A 17,323-nucleotide genomic window follows, 5' to 3' on the forward strand; every position below is an offset into this window, starting at 1 on the left:
TCTGTGAGGTACATAAGACAAGTCTTTTTAATTTAAATTTTACTTTTACTTTGAGGACTATAGATATTGTGACTGGCCCAAGATGAATAACAGATAGTTCCAAAGACATTCAGGTAATTCCAAGGATATTCACATAGTTCCAAGGATATTTAGGTCTTCAAACACCAAAGATCTGGTCTTCTTAATTACTTTAATCTTTTATATAAAAAACTTTTGATTACTAAGTAGTAAAGGGGGGAAATCTCTCACAGATCTCCATAATTTTAGAAAATACTCACTATTAATTAAAACCAGGAAAAAACCCAAGATGCTGATCTTTAAAAAAAAAACAAACCTGCAATTTAGTTTTCACATTAGAACAAGAATCTCAGAAATGTCACATAATGGAAAAGAAATATCTAAGAAATGAGATGTATGTAACCAAAGGCACAAAGAGCTTGCCAAGAGGAGAAAAGTAAAAGAAAATCCAGGGCATACATTATTAAGATTATTTTGGTAAAATTTGAGAAAACTAAGATGGAGCTCTATTAACAAAGAAAAAATGTTATAAAAGTATATGATTGACTGTAAAATACTAAAAAGACTAAGCTCTGATCAAATAGAATTTTTAAATTTTCTGTTCACATAAAACCAATAAAAGCAATAATCTCACCTGAACAAGGGAGCCTTCCTCTTTACAAAAACCTGCATCTTCCTGAAGCAAAAGAGGATCGCTTTTCTCACAGCTCTCCTGGCTGATGAGTGTGTCTGCATAGTTGGGCTGAGGAAAGATTAGGTGACTCTTCCGGGAGTCTGAGGTGAGTGAAACCTCGTGGGAATAGGTCTGCAGGAAAGCCCGCACCCCATCCACATCCACAAAGTGCGAGGCAGGTATGCCCCCTAACCCACCTCCAGAACCCTGCAGATGGCATGACGTGTGCCAGCGCCTCAGCCTGAGTGCCAGCAGGATGATAACAAAGGCGAGAAAGACGCAGGAGACCACAGCCACTGCCACCACCAGGTACAGAGTGAGGCCTGAGGCTTCAGAGTCGTGAGGGACCTCCAGGCTGCCCAGGTCAGCCAGAACATCTGGGATGCTGTCAGCCACCGCCACCGTGAGTGTGACAGTGGCCGAGAGAGGGAGCTGGCCATGGTCCTGAACTGCCACCACCAGGCTCTGCTTGAGCGCATCTCTGTCCAACAGGGCCCGCGCAGTGCGCACCTCGCCTGTGTGCAGCCCCACCACGAAGAGTCCTGGCTCGCTGGCCTTGAGCAGGCGGTAGGACAACCAGGCGTTCTGGCCTGAGTCTCTGTCCACTGCCACCACCTTGGTCACCAGGTAACCGGGTTCGGCAGAGCGGGGTGCCAGCTCCACACCAGTGGAACCGTCGGTGGGGATGGCAGGATACAGTATTTCGGGTGCATTGTCATTTTGGTCCAGCACAAACAGACTCAGGGACACGTTACTGCTGAGTGGTGGGTCCCCACTGTCATGTGCAGTCACTCTCAATTGCAAGTCACGGAACTGCTCATAGTCGAAGGAGTGCAATGCATACAGGACACCAGTGTCAGAGTTGATGGAGACATAGGAGGATAGAGGCACACCCTGGATGGTGTCTTCATCCAGAGAGTAAGTGACTCTGGCATTCTCGTCACTGTCAGGGTCGTGTGCAGTCACAGTGAAGATGGAAGCACCTCTGGGGTTGTTCTCAGGGACATAGACAGAGTAGGAGGAGTGGGGAAAGGAAGGTGGGTTGTCGTTGGTGTCTGACACATGTAGAGAGATCAAAGTTTCTGTAGACAGAGGCGGCACCCCTTTGTCTGTGGCTGTCACAGTGATATTGTACAGGGATACCTGTTCTCGATCTAGAACTGTATTTGTCACTAATCGATAATAATTGTCTACTGACTTTTCCAGCTCAAATGGCAGACTTTTTGAGATAGAACAAGTTACCAGGCCATTCAGTCCAGAGTCACGGTCATATACTTGAAAAAGAGCAATTACTGTTCCTGGAGGAGTACTTTCCACAATTGACTTGCCTCCAGAAGTGACTACTACTTCTGGTACATTATCATTCACATCTAAGATAGTTATTAAGACTTTTGCTCTGCCTTGTAGACCCGGCTGATCCCGAGCTTCAACCTCCAGCTCATAAAAGCTGGAGTCCTCATAGTCTAGATTTGCAGAAATTGATATTTCTCCAGTGAAAACATTCAAGCAGAAAATCTTTGAGATCTTTTCTGTTATTCTCACAAAAGAATACGTTACTTCTGCGTGGACCCCTTCATCCTGGTCGGTGGCATTTACTGACAACAGTGGTGTACCTATTGGCAGATTTTCAGGAACACTCACAAGGTAGACAGGCCGAGTAAACACTGGAGGATTATCATTCGCATCTAGGACAGTTACCAGAATTCTCGCGATGCCTGAACGGACAGGGTCACCTCCATCCATGGCAGTAAGAACCAAGTGGTGAATAGACTCTCCCTCCCGGTCCAGAGTGTGCTCCAGCACCAGCTCTGGGTATTTGGGCCCATCAGTTTCACTTGACACGTCCACTGAGAAGTGACTACTCCCGCTGAGCTTGAAGCCCTGAAGAGAGTTCACCCCCACATCCGCGTCAGAGACCTCCACTAGTGGAAAACGAGAAGATGGGGCTGCGTTTTCAAGAATTTTCACTTCCAATTCTTCCCTTAAGAATTGGGGTGTATTGTCATTAATGTCCACTATTTCCACCTCTACAGGATAAAGATTTAGTTTGTCCTCAATGAGGATGTTAAAACTCACCAAACATCGCGGGCTCTGAGCGCAGAGCTCCTCCCTGTCTATCCTGCCCGCGGTGACCAAGCTGCCTCTTTGAGTATTCAGAGCAAAAAGCTGCGTCCTACCTCTGGCGACAATGCGGACTCCGCGCTCCGCCAGCTCCTGGGGCTCCAGCCGGAGATCTTTGGCGATGTTGCCCACGAAGGAGCCTTTGTCCAGTTCCTCAGGAATGGAGTAACGGATTGGCCCAGCCGGGACCCCAGCCCCCCACAGGGTCTCCAGGAGCATATAAAGCAGGACAAACCCGCTGTGGTGCCAGCGCCTTTGCAGAGCCGCCATTACTGGCTCCTTGTGGACTTCCCTGGAGTTATGCGTAGGGAGAACAGGTTCGCTTTGCTCTTGGGCTTCTCAGAATTAGAGTTCAAGATCCATAAACAAGCAGAGTTCCGATGCGAAGCGTTTTAGGTCAGAATTTTTGCGCAGCTGCAGAGCTTTTGTATCTGATCTGCTTTGTGCTTGGAGGATATAACTGGAGTTCTCATTGCTTTCCTTACCCGGGTTAGTGAACAGCGACGCTTAGAGTCCTAACTTAATACTGCATCGTATTTGTGAAAAGATCATAGAGAGGATCTGAATTCTGCTAAATCTGCATAGATAGCACTCATAAAATTTCTCTCCCCAAGAGTGAGAAGCATTTGGACAAATAAAAGAGTTTATTTTTAATAATTTTAAATGCTCCCTGGAACTTGCCATCATTTCTGTGGTGATATCTCTTACGGCCTTGGAGAAGAGAAATATTAACACTTTTCTGTAAAGCTTTAATTATCACACCTCACCACAATTTATATTTGTCCCATTTTCAATAAGGGAACCAGCAACCACAAACATATATGAACCAATCCACTTAGTGACAGTTAAGTGTTGTCATTTAAAATTTTTCATTATCTATTTTAAATTAACATGTAAATTAAGTCCTAATTTAGCCAATATCTGTGTATACTTTCTTAAAACATGCAAATGAAGTGAAAATATATGGGCTACAATGAAAAATATTACATATTATATAGTATATAGTATATAGTACATAGTATATAGTATATATAAACCACAATTTAGGATTCACTGCACTGAAACTAAGAGAAACACTTAATTGTATGGATTTATGTTTAATTATATATAGCTAATGTGTCTCACAATGAGAGTGTGAGGTACAAATGTATTAAAAATGTTTCAGGATATATTGTTTTAGAATTAACAAAAATTTCAAGACCATCACAAGGTGACTTTGTATGAAAGAACAATTGCAACACAAATAAACAAAGAATTTCCAACACCCCATTGTATGCCCTCCAAATCAATAAAACACAAAATCAAGATATGTTTAACCTGTATACTTTTTACCCATAAAATAATGAATTGAAACCTAATTATACTTACGGGAGGAGAGAGTTTTGAAGTAACTCACCTGTTGCAACTTGACTGAATCAGATGTCATTTGGGGATTATCATTACTGGTACTCTCAAACCAAGAGGCTTCATTACATAGAAGATCTTGTGGTGGAGCATTTTCAGGGTTTATATTGACAAATTTAAACTCGGTCTTTGAGGAGTGTGAGGCAGCGCATAAATTGCAGGAATAGGGCAAAGTCCCGTCGCAGTAGTTGGGGAAAACCCCAGGTCCAGTCTTGGAGCAGACATCACCAGTCTGAAAGCAACTCCAGGCAGCGGGGCTGGAGGAGCGTCGCAGGGTCAGGGCGACCGCCAGAATCACCGCGAGGAGGAAAAGCACTGAGATCAAGGCCAAGGCCACCACCAGATAGAACTGCAGCTCAGCCTGGGGGTCAGAGGGCTGAGGACGTTCGCTGAGATCCGGAAGGGCCTCTTGTAGGCTGTCAGCAAAGATCAGTAGCAGCGTGGCGGTGGCTGAGAGGGGTGGCTGTCCCCCGTCACGCACGGCCACCAGGAGGCGCTGGCGGGCCGCGTCCCTGTCGCCCAAAGCTCTGGCTGTGCGCACCTCACCCGTGCGCAGCCCCAGGCTGAAGAGTCCGGGCTCGCTGGCCTGCAGCACGTGGTAGGACAGCCAGGCATTGTGTCCCGAGTCCGCGTCCACCGCCACCACCTTGGTGACCAGGTAGCCCGGCTGTGCGGCGCGCGGCACCGTGTCGAAGAGCGCAGAGCCGTCGGGCCCTAGCGCCGGGTACAGCACCCTGGGCGCGTTGTCGTTGCGGTCGCCCACCAGCACGCGCAGGCTCACGTTGGCGCTGAGCGCGGGCGAGCCCTGGTCGCGCGCCTGCAGCGTCAGCTCAAAGGCGCGCAGCTGCTCGTGGTCGAAGGCGCGCTGCGCGAACACCACCCCGCTCTGCGCGCTCACGGACACGTAGGACGACAGCGCCCGTGGCTCCAGGTCGCTGGCCACGATGGAGTAGGAGACCTGGCCATTGGGTCCCAGGTCGGGGTCGTAGGCGCTGACCTGCGCTATGGAGGCACCCGGTGGGTTATTTTCTGCCACCCGGACCAGATAAGAGGCCTGGTGGAAAACAGGAGCATTGTCGTTGACATCATCGATGTTTAAGGTGACACTTGTTTTGGAGGAGAGGGGAGGTTTGCCCTTGTCGGTGGCTGTGATGGTGATGTTGTATTCCGTAGTCTGCTCTCGATCTAGGGCTCCATCTGTCACCAACTTGTATGTATTTTTTGTATCTTGAACTATTTTAAATGGGGAGTTTCCATTTAGTTGGCATAAGATTTCCCCATTAAAGCCAGAATCCAGATCATGTGTTTTGATCAGGGCAACAACAGTCCCCAGCTCTACATCTTCTTGTATATGTTTAAATTCAGAATCCAAGGTTATCTCAGGAGCATTATCATTTTCATCCAAAATATCTATCTGTATTTTAGAATGTGCTGTGTGACGTCCACTATCCTTTGCTTCTACCCCAATTGTGTAGCGCTCTCTCTCTTCAAAGTCCAGTCCTCCACCAGTGGAGACTTCCCCTGTTTGACTGTTCAGCTTGAACAGCTGTCTCACTGCCTTACCAATGTTGATGAAAGCGTAGGTGATCTCGGCATTGATACCCTCATCCAAGTCAGTGGCCATCACCCTTAGCACAGAGGAGCCAATTGGCAGGTTCTCTGGAACACTGACCCTGTACATGTCCTGGGTGAACACTGGGGGGTTATCATTTGCATCTGCTACAATCACCCTGATCTGGGTAGTGCAGCTTCTGGCAGGCTCACCCCCATCCACGGCAGTGAGGACCAGGTGGTGGCAGGACTGCTCTTCCCTGTCCAGGGGAGCCTTCAGCACCAGTTCTGGGTACCTAGTGCCATCAGGGTTCTCTTTCTGGGTCAAAGAGAAGTGTGGGTTGGGGCTGAGGTAGTACTGCTGCAGAGAGTTGACCCCTACATCCGAGTCTTGGGCGGATTCCAAGGCAAAGGTGGCTCCAGTTAGGGCCAGTTCACTGATTTCCAGTTCAGTGATATTTTGGCTGAAGGTCGGTGGGTTGTCATTGACATCCTGAATCACCACAGCTATATGAAAAAAGTTCAAAGGTTTTTCAGCAACCATTTCGAATTCCAGAGCGCACGTTGACTTCTTGCCACAAATCTGCTCTCGGTCTATACGGTCGCCCACAAGTAAGTCCCCGTTCTCGGTGTTGACTGTAAAGAATTTCTTCTTGGCACTAATCCGCAGGTTCTGAGTAGGCAAATCTCGCACACCAAGCCCCAGATCCTTGGCGAGGTTCCCCACCAGCGAGCCCCTGGCCAGCTCCTCAGGAATAGTGTAGCGGATGTGCTCGGAGAGCGCCGAGCAGAACAAAGGCAACAGGAGGAGAAAGGGCATTAGCCTCCGCCCAGCCTGGCCCTGCGGTCCCCAGCGGTTTCCCATCCCGCTTTCTGAGCGTTTTCCTTACTGATTCTGAAGAGCAGCGATCGATCCCTAAATAATCCCAAGAATTCTCTGAGCAAGAGTGATTCCTTGATTTGTCTTGGCAGACAAATTCTCTGATAGCTAGCTTCTCTGCAGAGAGCCGGAGAGCGCACAGTTCTTCCGATTCCTCAGTCTGATGGCGATTCCTTTTTGGTCTAGAGCCGACACTTCGCTCAGTACTAGCCGACAGCGGCACCCCGCGTCTCGGCCGCAGAACTGCAGTAGTGGTTACTAAATCAGCTCCAAATCGGAGCCGCCTAGAAGACAATTCCACTGTGTCCTGATGCAGATACTTTTCTTTCCATTTTACAAGGATATAACATTTTAAATGTTTACTATATCTTCGGTCTGGTTGTCATTTCTTTGAACGTGAAGTACTCATCCAAATTAAGTGAGTTTTACTCGTCAGAGAGCAGAAGTACCTTGCTGAAGATATTTATTGGCATAGTCATGCTTTTAGTTTTCATTGCCATAAAATAGTCATAACAACATATTCCTTGCTTACCTTAGTAGAATTGAGGGCAAAATAAAAAAAATATAGGAAGTAATACAAATGAAATACAGTGTTGGTGGTGGCAGATTGTGTAATATGTAAATTCTTAAAGTAACAATTTGTATTGTTATTTCACTCTATTTTTGTTTCTTGTCACCTATAAAATTAATAAATCTCATAGCTTTTAGTTTTATCCTATGCTTCACTTTCTTCTATCTTACCTTTGTCGTCTTCTTCCTAAAATAATTGATAGATATCAAGGAGATTGGTGGTCTTTACAAAATAGAAGTATGGTAAGAAGCAAGATACTCTATTTTCCTTAGTTTCCAAGTGTCTACTGCCAATTAAATAATTGTGATTTAAAAATTATACTACTCATTGTATTTTTCCACAATACATTACTATCATCATTGATTGCATTGTTTCTTCTCAAGTATCTTAACAGTGGTGAGTTATTCTCAGATTATGGGGGTGAAGTGTAAGTCCTAATGATTATATATCCCAGAGAGTAATCTATGTTGTCCACTTTTCTTTGGGCCCCAGGTCATACTCTGATAATTACTGACACTTTCTTTGTCAATAAGCATGCAAATTTCTGTGTTTCTGATAGATGTATTATAGTTTCCATTCCATTTCCGAACTAGAAATATTCATACAGAAACTGTTTTAAACCTACATAATCTATTGTCATTCTAAAAGTTGACAGGTGTGTAACAACGTTGAACTCATAGTGGAATACTATTAGAGCATCTTAAACTGCTCATTGTATTTAGTATTCTAGACAGAAACTCATTGGCATCTCTATACAAACATAAAAAACATTACTAACTCAAGACTTTGTTCCAAAACATGACGGAGCAAGTGCCTTTCCACCACATATGAACACTTCAATTAGTACAGGAAAGTTATTTTTTCAGAACACATGTGAAACTAAAGATTCAAACATTTTAAGAGTATGTGGTATAGAGTATATACACATGCAGAGTGTGTGAATCAAGCATTTTATTATGTAAAGTATACTTAAAATATACTCATAAAATTTAAGACCCATAGACCAGGATTTTATTAAGAAAAATCTATTAATTTAAGACAAGCACAGCCCCTGATGAATGAGTTTTAAACATTGAAACCATTTTAAAGTTGAATTGATTTTCCAACCACAAATGTAAAGTTTACTCAAGTTTATAAAGTCTATAGACGTTTAAAAAGTATTTCTCCATTGCATGAAAAAGTTAACTCAGGACACATACCCAACTCTATAACCTTTCCTTTAAAAATGCAAAAGTGAGTTTTATGTAGAAGTGAGTGATATCAGTATCTATCATACAGATTCTCTTGTTACTCTTTGGATGCACTCACTATTCAGTGAGTCTGTACACTTTACATTGAGGTCAGAATTGTCTATATATAAACATAATTGGATCCCATTCAAATAAATGTTTAAAAAGTATTTAAAAATAAAAACCAAGTGGTCCTATGTTCCCAAATGTATCAACAAACCAGTGATATGGTTGAGTAATGTAGCCTATTACCCCACTAATATTTTATTTCCATTTACTCACATTTATTAATACTTTGTAGCTGATGTTCAAACTGTTGAAAGCACATAATTTGGAAGATAGAAAAACCTTTTGAAAAGAAGCTTTTGAAAATCATCTCTAGTAAATCAGATGCCAAAAGTGAATAGGGTAGTTCTTCCATGACACAACATATACTCATAAAATGTGAGACACAGAGACCTGCCTTTTATTAAGAAAAATCTTAATTTAAGTTAAACATAGCCCTGAGAAATTAGTTTTAAAATTTGAAACCATTTAAAAGTTGAATTGACTTTCCAAACACAAATCTTAGACTCTTATAATAAAGCAGAATTGTATGCAAATATTCAGGTAGATATTGATTCTGAAAAGTGAAAGGGTTACCTGTAACCAGAAGGTGCCAGGTGTGTGGCATATTTGAATTTAATGAATGTAGCGATATCTAAGTCTTCGGAGATTTTAAACTGCATCACAGAATAAAGCACAATTGTAAGGCCCCTCACTGATTTCTTCTCTCAACTAATACACACATCTAATAATTTCATGGTTTAACCCAAACTTTCCAGATTTCAGAATGCCACAGACATTATCATCAATATAAATTTAATCCTTTTTCTGACATTTCTCATGCAGACTTTTTCTGTATTCATCCAGTGGTTTATTCAAATATGTAAATTATTTCCTTATGCAAACAGCAGATATGCTAAACCACAATATCCTTTCTAAAACATATTCACAATAGGCAAATATTCAAAAGAAAACATTATCTAACAGTTTGGACTAATCAAACAAGACAATAACAGTTCTGAGTATAAGAAAGTCTTTGGGTAAAGTGATTATGTTTAACCACTTCTAAAGTACTTGTTTAAAAATAATAAAGTACTCGTTTCATTTAAGTGTATAGATATCAGCTAGATTTTCTAAAATATCCACATATTGAAAAAATAAGATACTATACCCAAAATATAATTTGATAACAAATGGAGAAAGCATTAATTATCAAATTACACTAAGCTAATCTCTAAATAAAGCAAATAATGATTCACGGAGGAAACAAATGAACAAAATGCTCTAAGCATCCCCTACTAAGAAAGAAAACTCACCTGAACAACTTCTAGTTCTTCGTTTGCATTTATCTTCTCTGATATCAGAAGAGGCTCGCTTTTCTCACAGCTCTCCTGGCTGATGAGTGTGTCAGCATAGTTGGGCTGGGGGAAGATCAGATGACTTTTCCGGGAGTCTGAGGTGAGGCAGACCTCATGGGAATAGGTCTGCAGAAATGCCTGCACCTGGTCCACACCCACAAAGTGCGAGGCAGGCACACCCGCCAGCCCTCCTCCTGAAGCCTGGAGCAGACGTGATGTGTGCCAGCGCCTCAGCCTGAGTGCCAGCAGGATGATGACAAAGGCTAGAAAGATGCAGGAGACAGCAGCCACTGCCACCACCAGGTACAGTGTGAGGCTGGAATCATCAGGGTCAACGGAGGGCTCCAGATTGCCCAGGTCGGCCAGAACATCTGGGATGCTGTTAGCCACAGCCACGGTGAGTGTGACAGTGGCTGAGAGAGGGGGCTGGCCATGGTCCTGGACCACCACCACCAGGCTTTGCTTGAGTGCATCTCTGTCCAGCAGGGCCCGCGCAGTGCGCACCTCTCCTGTGTGCAGCCCCACCATGAAGAGCCCTGGCTCGCTGGCCTTGAGCAGGCGGTACGACAACCAGGCGTTCTGGCCTGAATCTCTGTCCACTGCCACCACCTTGGTCACCAGGTAGCCAAGCTCTGCGGAACGTGGTGCCAGCTCCACACCAGTGGAACCATCAGTGGGAAGTGTGGGGTAGAGGATTTCAGGAGTGTTGTCATTCTGATCCAATATGAACAGGCTCAGTGACACATTGCTGCTAAGTGGAGGGTCTCCATTGTCGCTGGCTGTCACCCACAGTTGCAGGTCTCTAACCTGCTCATAGTCAAAAGAGCTCAGTGCATACAGAACACCGGTGTCAGAGTTTATGGAGACAAAGGAGGAAAGAGGCGTTCCCTGAAATGTGTCCTTGGCTAGAGAATAAGTGACCTGAGCATTGTTGCCACTGTCAGGGTCATTGGCGGTCACAGAGAAGATTGAGATGCCTCTGGGATTGTTTTCTGGAATATATGTAGAGTATGAAGTGTGAGGAAAGATGGGAGGATTGTCATTGATATCTGCCACTTTCAGGGAGATGTGGTTTTCTGTAGATAGGGGTGGGTTTCCACAGTCAATGACAGTTATTGTGATGTTATAATCTGAGATCTCTTCTCTGTCCAGGGTCCCAGTTGTCAATAAGTGATAGTAATTATCAACTGATTTTTCCAATTTAAAGGGCAAGTTCCCAGAGATAGAACATGCAATCTCCCCATTCTCTCCAGAATCACCATCATGTACACTAAACAATGCAATTACAGTTCCAGGAAGACAATCTTCAGAGACGGAACTGGCAAGAGAGGTGAGGATCATTTCCGGGACATTGTCATTCACATCCTGTACTGTGACCACCACCTTAGCGCTGGCAAGGAGAGCACCTCCATCCTGAGCTACCACTTCCATGAGGTAGAATCTGGACTCTTCATAATCCAGTGACTGCACTGTTGAAATTTCACCCAGGTTGGAATCAAGTTGGAAAGTCTGTGAAATTTTGTCTTCTTCGTTGCGAAAAGAGTAGGTCAATTTTCCATTTATTCCCTCATCTGGATCCGTGGCGGTTAGCGTGAGCAGCCGAGTGCCCACAGGTATGTTCTCTGGAACACTCACCCTGTACTCGGATCGAGTGAACTGGGGCGCGTTATCGTTTGCGTCGAGGACCATCACGCGGATGTGCGTAGTGCTGGAGAGTACGGGGTCTCCGCCATCTAAAGCTGTGAGGAGGAGGTTGTGAACAGCCACTTTCTCCCGGTCCAAGGGCTGTTCTAGTACCAGCTCGGGATATTTTTGTCCATCACTTCCACTTTTCTCATCCAGAGAGAAGTGCATATTGGAACTGAGCTGGTAACTCTGGAGGGAATTCACACCCACATCCGCATCTCGAGCAAAGGGAAGCACTAACCGTGTCCCTGTAGCAGCATTTTCATTAACTTTTACTTTTACTTCCTCATCGCGGAAACGTGGGAAGTTATCATTAATGTCGATTATTTCTACTTCTACGCCATAAATTTTCATTTTATTCTCAACCAAGATGTTAAAACTCACCAAACACCTCGCGCTCTGAGCGCAGAGCTCCTCCCTGTCTATCCTGCCTGCGGTGACCAAGCTGCCACTTCCTGGGTTCAGAGCAAAAAGCTGAGTCCTACCTCTAGAGACGATGCGGACTCCTCGCTCCGCCAGTTCCTGAGGCTCCAGCCCGAGATCCTTGGCGATGTTGCCCACGAAGGAGCCTTTGTCCAGTTCCTCCTGCACTGAGTAGCGGATCTGCCCGGCCCTGGCTCCCCGCTGCATCCCCAAGAACAGCAAGAGCAGGAGCAGCTCTCTGCAGCCCCAGCACCTCAGAGCATCCGCCATTGCCTTCTTTCCGACCAGTTTTCTCTTAGTTCTGGTTCCAGCCTGTTGTTTCCTTACTTCTTAAAAGCCAAAGGGTACAAATTCCTTGTTGGAAATGGGAGAGAGGCGAGGGTAGAAGGCTTTTTCCGGGAGCATGTCCGTCCTGTGTGTGTTCAGTGCGGAAGAAGCTGAGAGTCGGGTCTCATCTAGCAGCAGCTTCTTTCCCACTTTGGTGAACAGCGACGCTCAGAGTCCTAACCAGTTACTACACCAATTCTGTTTTTATATCCTGTTTTATTTTATTTCTAATAATTTTGCTGCATCCTTTACGTATTACTGCATGACATTGTTTATATTTAATTAAGGTTTAATTTTGAAATAGCAAGACCCATAAACCCCTGAGATCAATATAATCTTTAGATTATTTTTACTCTTTAGAAAAGTTTTATTGAATGTGCCATTGAGCCTATGTTCTTTATTTACTTTTTACCTAAATTGAGTCCATTAAATTAGAACATTGTAATTTTTACTTCTGTAGGTTTTAAGATTTCATCGTTGTGTTAAGATATATTTATGAAAATGTGCCCATTTGTACATTAAGAATGCCAAGGAAATAAGTCTAGCTGTCAATGCACCTTTGCAAAAAGGTCTACTGATTCATGCAAATTGCATTAGTTGTCATATGCAGAAAGAATTGAGACTTCATTTTGTTACATGTGAGGTCTTTGAGAAAGTTTCCAGTTTTTCACACTAGAAATAAATCAGTTACACTATATTAGACTGAGAGTTTGAGTTGGGTTAGCTATGCATTACGCATATTTTCCTATTACCATGTCTAAACTGGAGTTAGACATCATACAGTGACAGACTCTTGGGAGGAGGGAATCTATATAGTGACTGTAGCAAATGGCTTTAGTTCATCATCCATGGAGAAAATATGTCTATAACTTAACAGTGAGCAGGCAGCCACTGGTCTCTCTATGTTGAGAAAGATATTTAAAGTTATCACCTTTATATAGTAGCAAAACCTCATGATTAAAAAAATGGACATTTTGGGGAGTCCATTATGTGAGAGAAGCAATTTTTACTTAATGATACCTTCATAGGAAAAGGAAAAATTAAGATATTCTATATCTATAAATAGAAAATTCAGAAAATCAAGTTTTAAGTACAGAATGTGAGTATAGGTTACAAATTTTTTCTCAATGTACAATTTCACTAGAGCAATTTGTTACTATACATGAGAGAAAAATATTTCTTCCATTATTAAGCACACTGTTAGTAGCAGATACCACAGACCTCAAACGTTGCCCATCTTTTTAAAATAGATCTGGAATCCCAGACACTTAGCTTATAAAGACACTCAGCTTGCTGGTGTGTTCAAGTCAGTCCTACCCATGTTCTGTTGTTGACAAGCCATGACACTGGGGACAATTCTTCCTTTCTTTAGTTCTAAATTTTCCCAAACTAATACGATGGGGAGCTCTCTTTACTCTGAAGTACTATAATTTAAAGAGGAAGTGAAACTAAAATTTGTGTAAGAAAAGCCCTGAATATGAAATAAATAGTTTAAGATACCAATAGCATTAAATCTTCAGAGGCAAGGATTGTAAAGATGAGAAGGAAAGAGAAGTATCTCATGTAGTAAAGCCTTGTAATTCTGAACAAATAACTCTCACATACTAGATAGAAAACCACGTCAAGATTTGGTTAGATAAAATTAAGATAAGTAGGGCAGAAAATTGCCTAAATTCAATCTACACGACAATTAAATATGAAATGGAGACTCCTATCCCAGATAGGTGATTTATTAAGAAATATTAGAACCCAACGTGAAAATAAGTTAAGTTAAAACTCACCTTTAAAATAGTATCTGAGGCAAATGAGCCATCAGTATCTCCATGATTTGTACTTGGTGCCCAAGAGGCATCTTCGCAGAGGAGATCTTGAGGGGGAGCCACTTCCGGGGTTATGTTGAGAAAATTAAATTCTGTCTTAGCTGACTGTGAGGCAACACACAGATTGTAAGAATAGGGCAAAGTCCCCTCACTATAATTGGGGAGAACCCCAGGTCCAGACTTAGTATTGAGACCAGGCTGAAAGCAGCCCCAAGTGGCCGCACTGGAGGAGTTTCGCAAGCGCAGGGCGACCGCCAGAATCACCGCGAGGAGGAAAAGCACTGAGATCAAGGCCAAGGCCACCACCAGATAGAACTGCAGCTCAGCTTGGGGGTCAGAGGGCTGAGGACGTTCGCTGAGATCCGGAAGGGCCTCTTGTAGGCTGTCAGCAAAGACCAGCAGCAGCGTGGCGGTGGCTGAGAGGGGTGGCTGTCCCCCGTCACGCACGGCCACCAGGAGGCGCTGGCGGGCCGCGTCCCTGTCGCCCAAAGCTCTGGCTGTGCGCACCTCACCCGTGCGCAGCCCCAGGCTGAACAGCCCTGGCTCGCTGGCCTGCAGCACGTGGTAGGACAGCCAGGCATTGTGTCCCGAGTCCGCGTCCACCGCCACCACCTTGGTGACCAGGTAGCCCGGCTGCGCGGCGCGCGGCACCGTGTCGAAGAGCGCAGAGCCGTCGGGCCCCAGCGCCGGGTACAGCACCCTGGGCGCGTTGTCGTTGCGGTCGCCCACCAGCACGCGCAGGCTCACGTTGGCGCTGAGCGCGGGCGAGCCCTGGTCGCGCGCCTGCAGCGTCAGCTCAAAGGCGCGCAGCTGCTCGTGGTCGAAGGCGCGCTGCGCGAACACCACCCCGCTCTGCGCGCTCACGGACACGTAGGACGACAGCGCCCGTGGCTCCAGGTCGCTGGCCACGATGGAGTAGGAGACCTGGCCATTGGGTCCCAGGTCGGGGTCGTAGGCGCTGACCTGCGCTATGGAGGCCCCGGGCGGGTTGTTTTCTGGCACGTGGACCAGGTAGGCTGACTGCTGGAAAACCGGGGCGTTGTCGTTGACGTCGGTGATGTGCAGGGTGATGGTGGTGCTGGAGGAGAGGGGCGGCTTGCCCCTGTCGGTGGCTGTGATGGTGACATTGTACTCCGGGGTCTGTTCTCGGTCCAGAGTCCCGTCTGTCACCAGCTTGTAATAGTTCTTTGAGTAAGATTTCAATGTAAACTCCGTCTTTCCCAATATGCCGCAGTAAACCTCTCCATTTTCTCCAGAGTCTCTATCTCTTGTTTTTATCAAGGCGATCACGGTCCCTGGTGGTGAATCCTCTGGAAGAGGAGTGAACACGGAGGCCACAATCACTTCAGGGGCACAATCATTCTCATCGAGAATTTCGACTTGGATAGTGCAGTGGGCTGCTAGATCCCCAGGATCTTTCGCTTCTATTCCGAGGGTGTAACTATTAGCCATTTCGAAATCAAAATGATCCTTCGTCGTGATTTCTCCTGTTGTTTCATCTAAGTTAAAAAATTGTTCCACTTGTTCGTCCACATTACGAAAGGAGTAGGTGACCTCCGCGTTAAGGCCCTCGTCCTGGTCCGTGGCCGTCACTTGAAGCACAGGGAAGCCTGGGGGCACGCCCTCCTTCAGGCTGACCCTGTACACGTCCTGGCTGAACACCGGGGGGTTATCATTGGCATCCGTGACTTGGATTTGGATCTGGGTGGTGCCACTTTGCGGTGGGTCTCCACCGTCCACAGCTGTGAGGACCAGTTGATGGAAATTCTGCTCTTCTCTGTCCAGAGAATGTTTCAGGATCAACTCAGGATATTTACGTCCATCTGGAGTCTGTTTCTCCGTGAGATCAAAGTACTCATTGTCACTGAGGTGGTATCTTTGCAGTGAATTAGGACCAGCATCCCAATCCAGGGCCGGGTCTAGAGGAAATGTTTTACCTGGCTTAGATGATTCGACTATTTTTAAATCAATCTTACTCTGTTTGAATAAGGGCATATTGTCATTTATATCCTGCACTACTACTGCTACATGAAAAATATTTAGTGGTTTTTCAGCGACAGCATCAAAATCCAGAATACACAGAGGCTTCTTCCCGCAAATCTGCTCTCGGTCTATTCTGTCGCTCACAAGTAAGTCCCCGCTGTCAGGATCTACAGTGAAATATTCCTTCTCCGCGCTAACCCGCAGCTTCCGGGCCGGCAGATCCCGGACTCTAAGCCCCAGATCCTTGGCGAGGTTTCCTACCACCGAGTTCTTAGCCAGCTCCTCGGGGATTGAATAGCGGATTTGGTCCGGGAGAGCCCCTCGGAACAAAGAAAGCAGAAAGGGCAACAATACCTGCCGCCACCGCCCCGCGCTGCTCCTCTCCGCGCTCGGCCTCATCCTCTGTCTCCCTCCGCTGCTGCTCTGCTCCTTGGCCGGAGGGAGGAATAAGCCCTCCGTGAATGGCAAAAATCCGGGGTAGGGGCAATTCCCCTGCTTTGTTTTTGTAACCGAATCTGTACTGGCCTCCTCCGTGTGGCTGGTTTGAGCAGGAAGTTACCTTCCGAGAGGCTCCCGAAAGCATTCCAGACATCTTCTTGCTCTTCTTTTGACCTACAGCGACGCCCAGAGGTTTTTCCGTGAAACTGCTCCGATGGCTTGTAAATGTTTTGCAAAGAACTTTTTTTGCTCTTGCGTATTTATAGAGTATTTATTTGTTTAAATAGGTATATATTCATATAGTTCCAAAGCTATATTCAGCATATTCTATAGACTCTCCCTCTTTGCTTTCAACAGCACATTTGTCCCGGAAGAAATGAGTGTTCCTTTTTTGTGTACTATTCCAGAGAAGTGTTTTGTATAGTGAAGCAGAATTTTATAAACGCCCCCCTCGCTTTCATACATATATGAAAGTATACAATATACCATGTTTTGCAGCTTGCTTTGTTTGCTCATTATATCTTGGAGATCATTTCATATCAATACATAAAGAGGTTTTCCATTTATTTTGTATAGTGAAGCAGAATTTTATAAACGCCCCCCTCGCTTTCATACATATATGAAAGTATACAATATACCATGTTTTGCAGCTTGCTTTGTTTGCTCATTATATCTTGGAGATCATTTCATATCAATACATAAAGAGGTTTTCCATTTATTTCTTGTAGCTATGTAGTAGCCCACCATATGGTTGTAGAATAATTTATTTAACCAGAAATAGTATTTTCTAAAAGAA

At 44.9% G+C, this 17,323-nt stretch overlaps 1 protein-coding gene across 9 annotated transcripts in view; it reads right to left on the bottom strand.

Moving 5' to 3' along the window:
• Positions 1-17,323, bottom strand: part of LOC308250372 (protocadherin gamma-C4) — a gene marked incomplete at its 5' end in the record, with an annotated part of 563,663 nt that overhangs the window by 117,142 nt on the left and 429,198 nt on the right. The window contains one exon of one of the 9 annotated variants that reach the window (XM_080672925.1): positions 14,068-16,656. The exons of 5 other annotated variants lie outside the window; for them this stretch is intronic. In XM_080672925.1, the coding sequence (XP_080529051.1) occupies positions 14,068-16,488 (2,421 nt within the window). Of the gene's footprint in view, positions 1-652; positions 3,216-4,208; positions 6,680-9,808; positions 12,387-14,067; positions 16,657-17,323 lie in introns of those variants that run through there. 3 more of the 9 variants (XM_080672923.1, XM_080672920.1, XM_080672915.1) reach the window with 3 other exon arrangements.

Source organism: Plecotus auritus, assembly GCF_963455305.1.
Source record: "Plecotus auritus genome assembly, chromosome: 6".
NCBI classification, from domain to species: Eukaryota; Metazoa; Chordata; class Mammalia; order Chiroptera; family Vespertilionidae; genus Plecotus; species Plecotus auritus.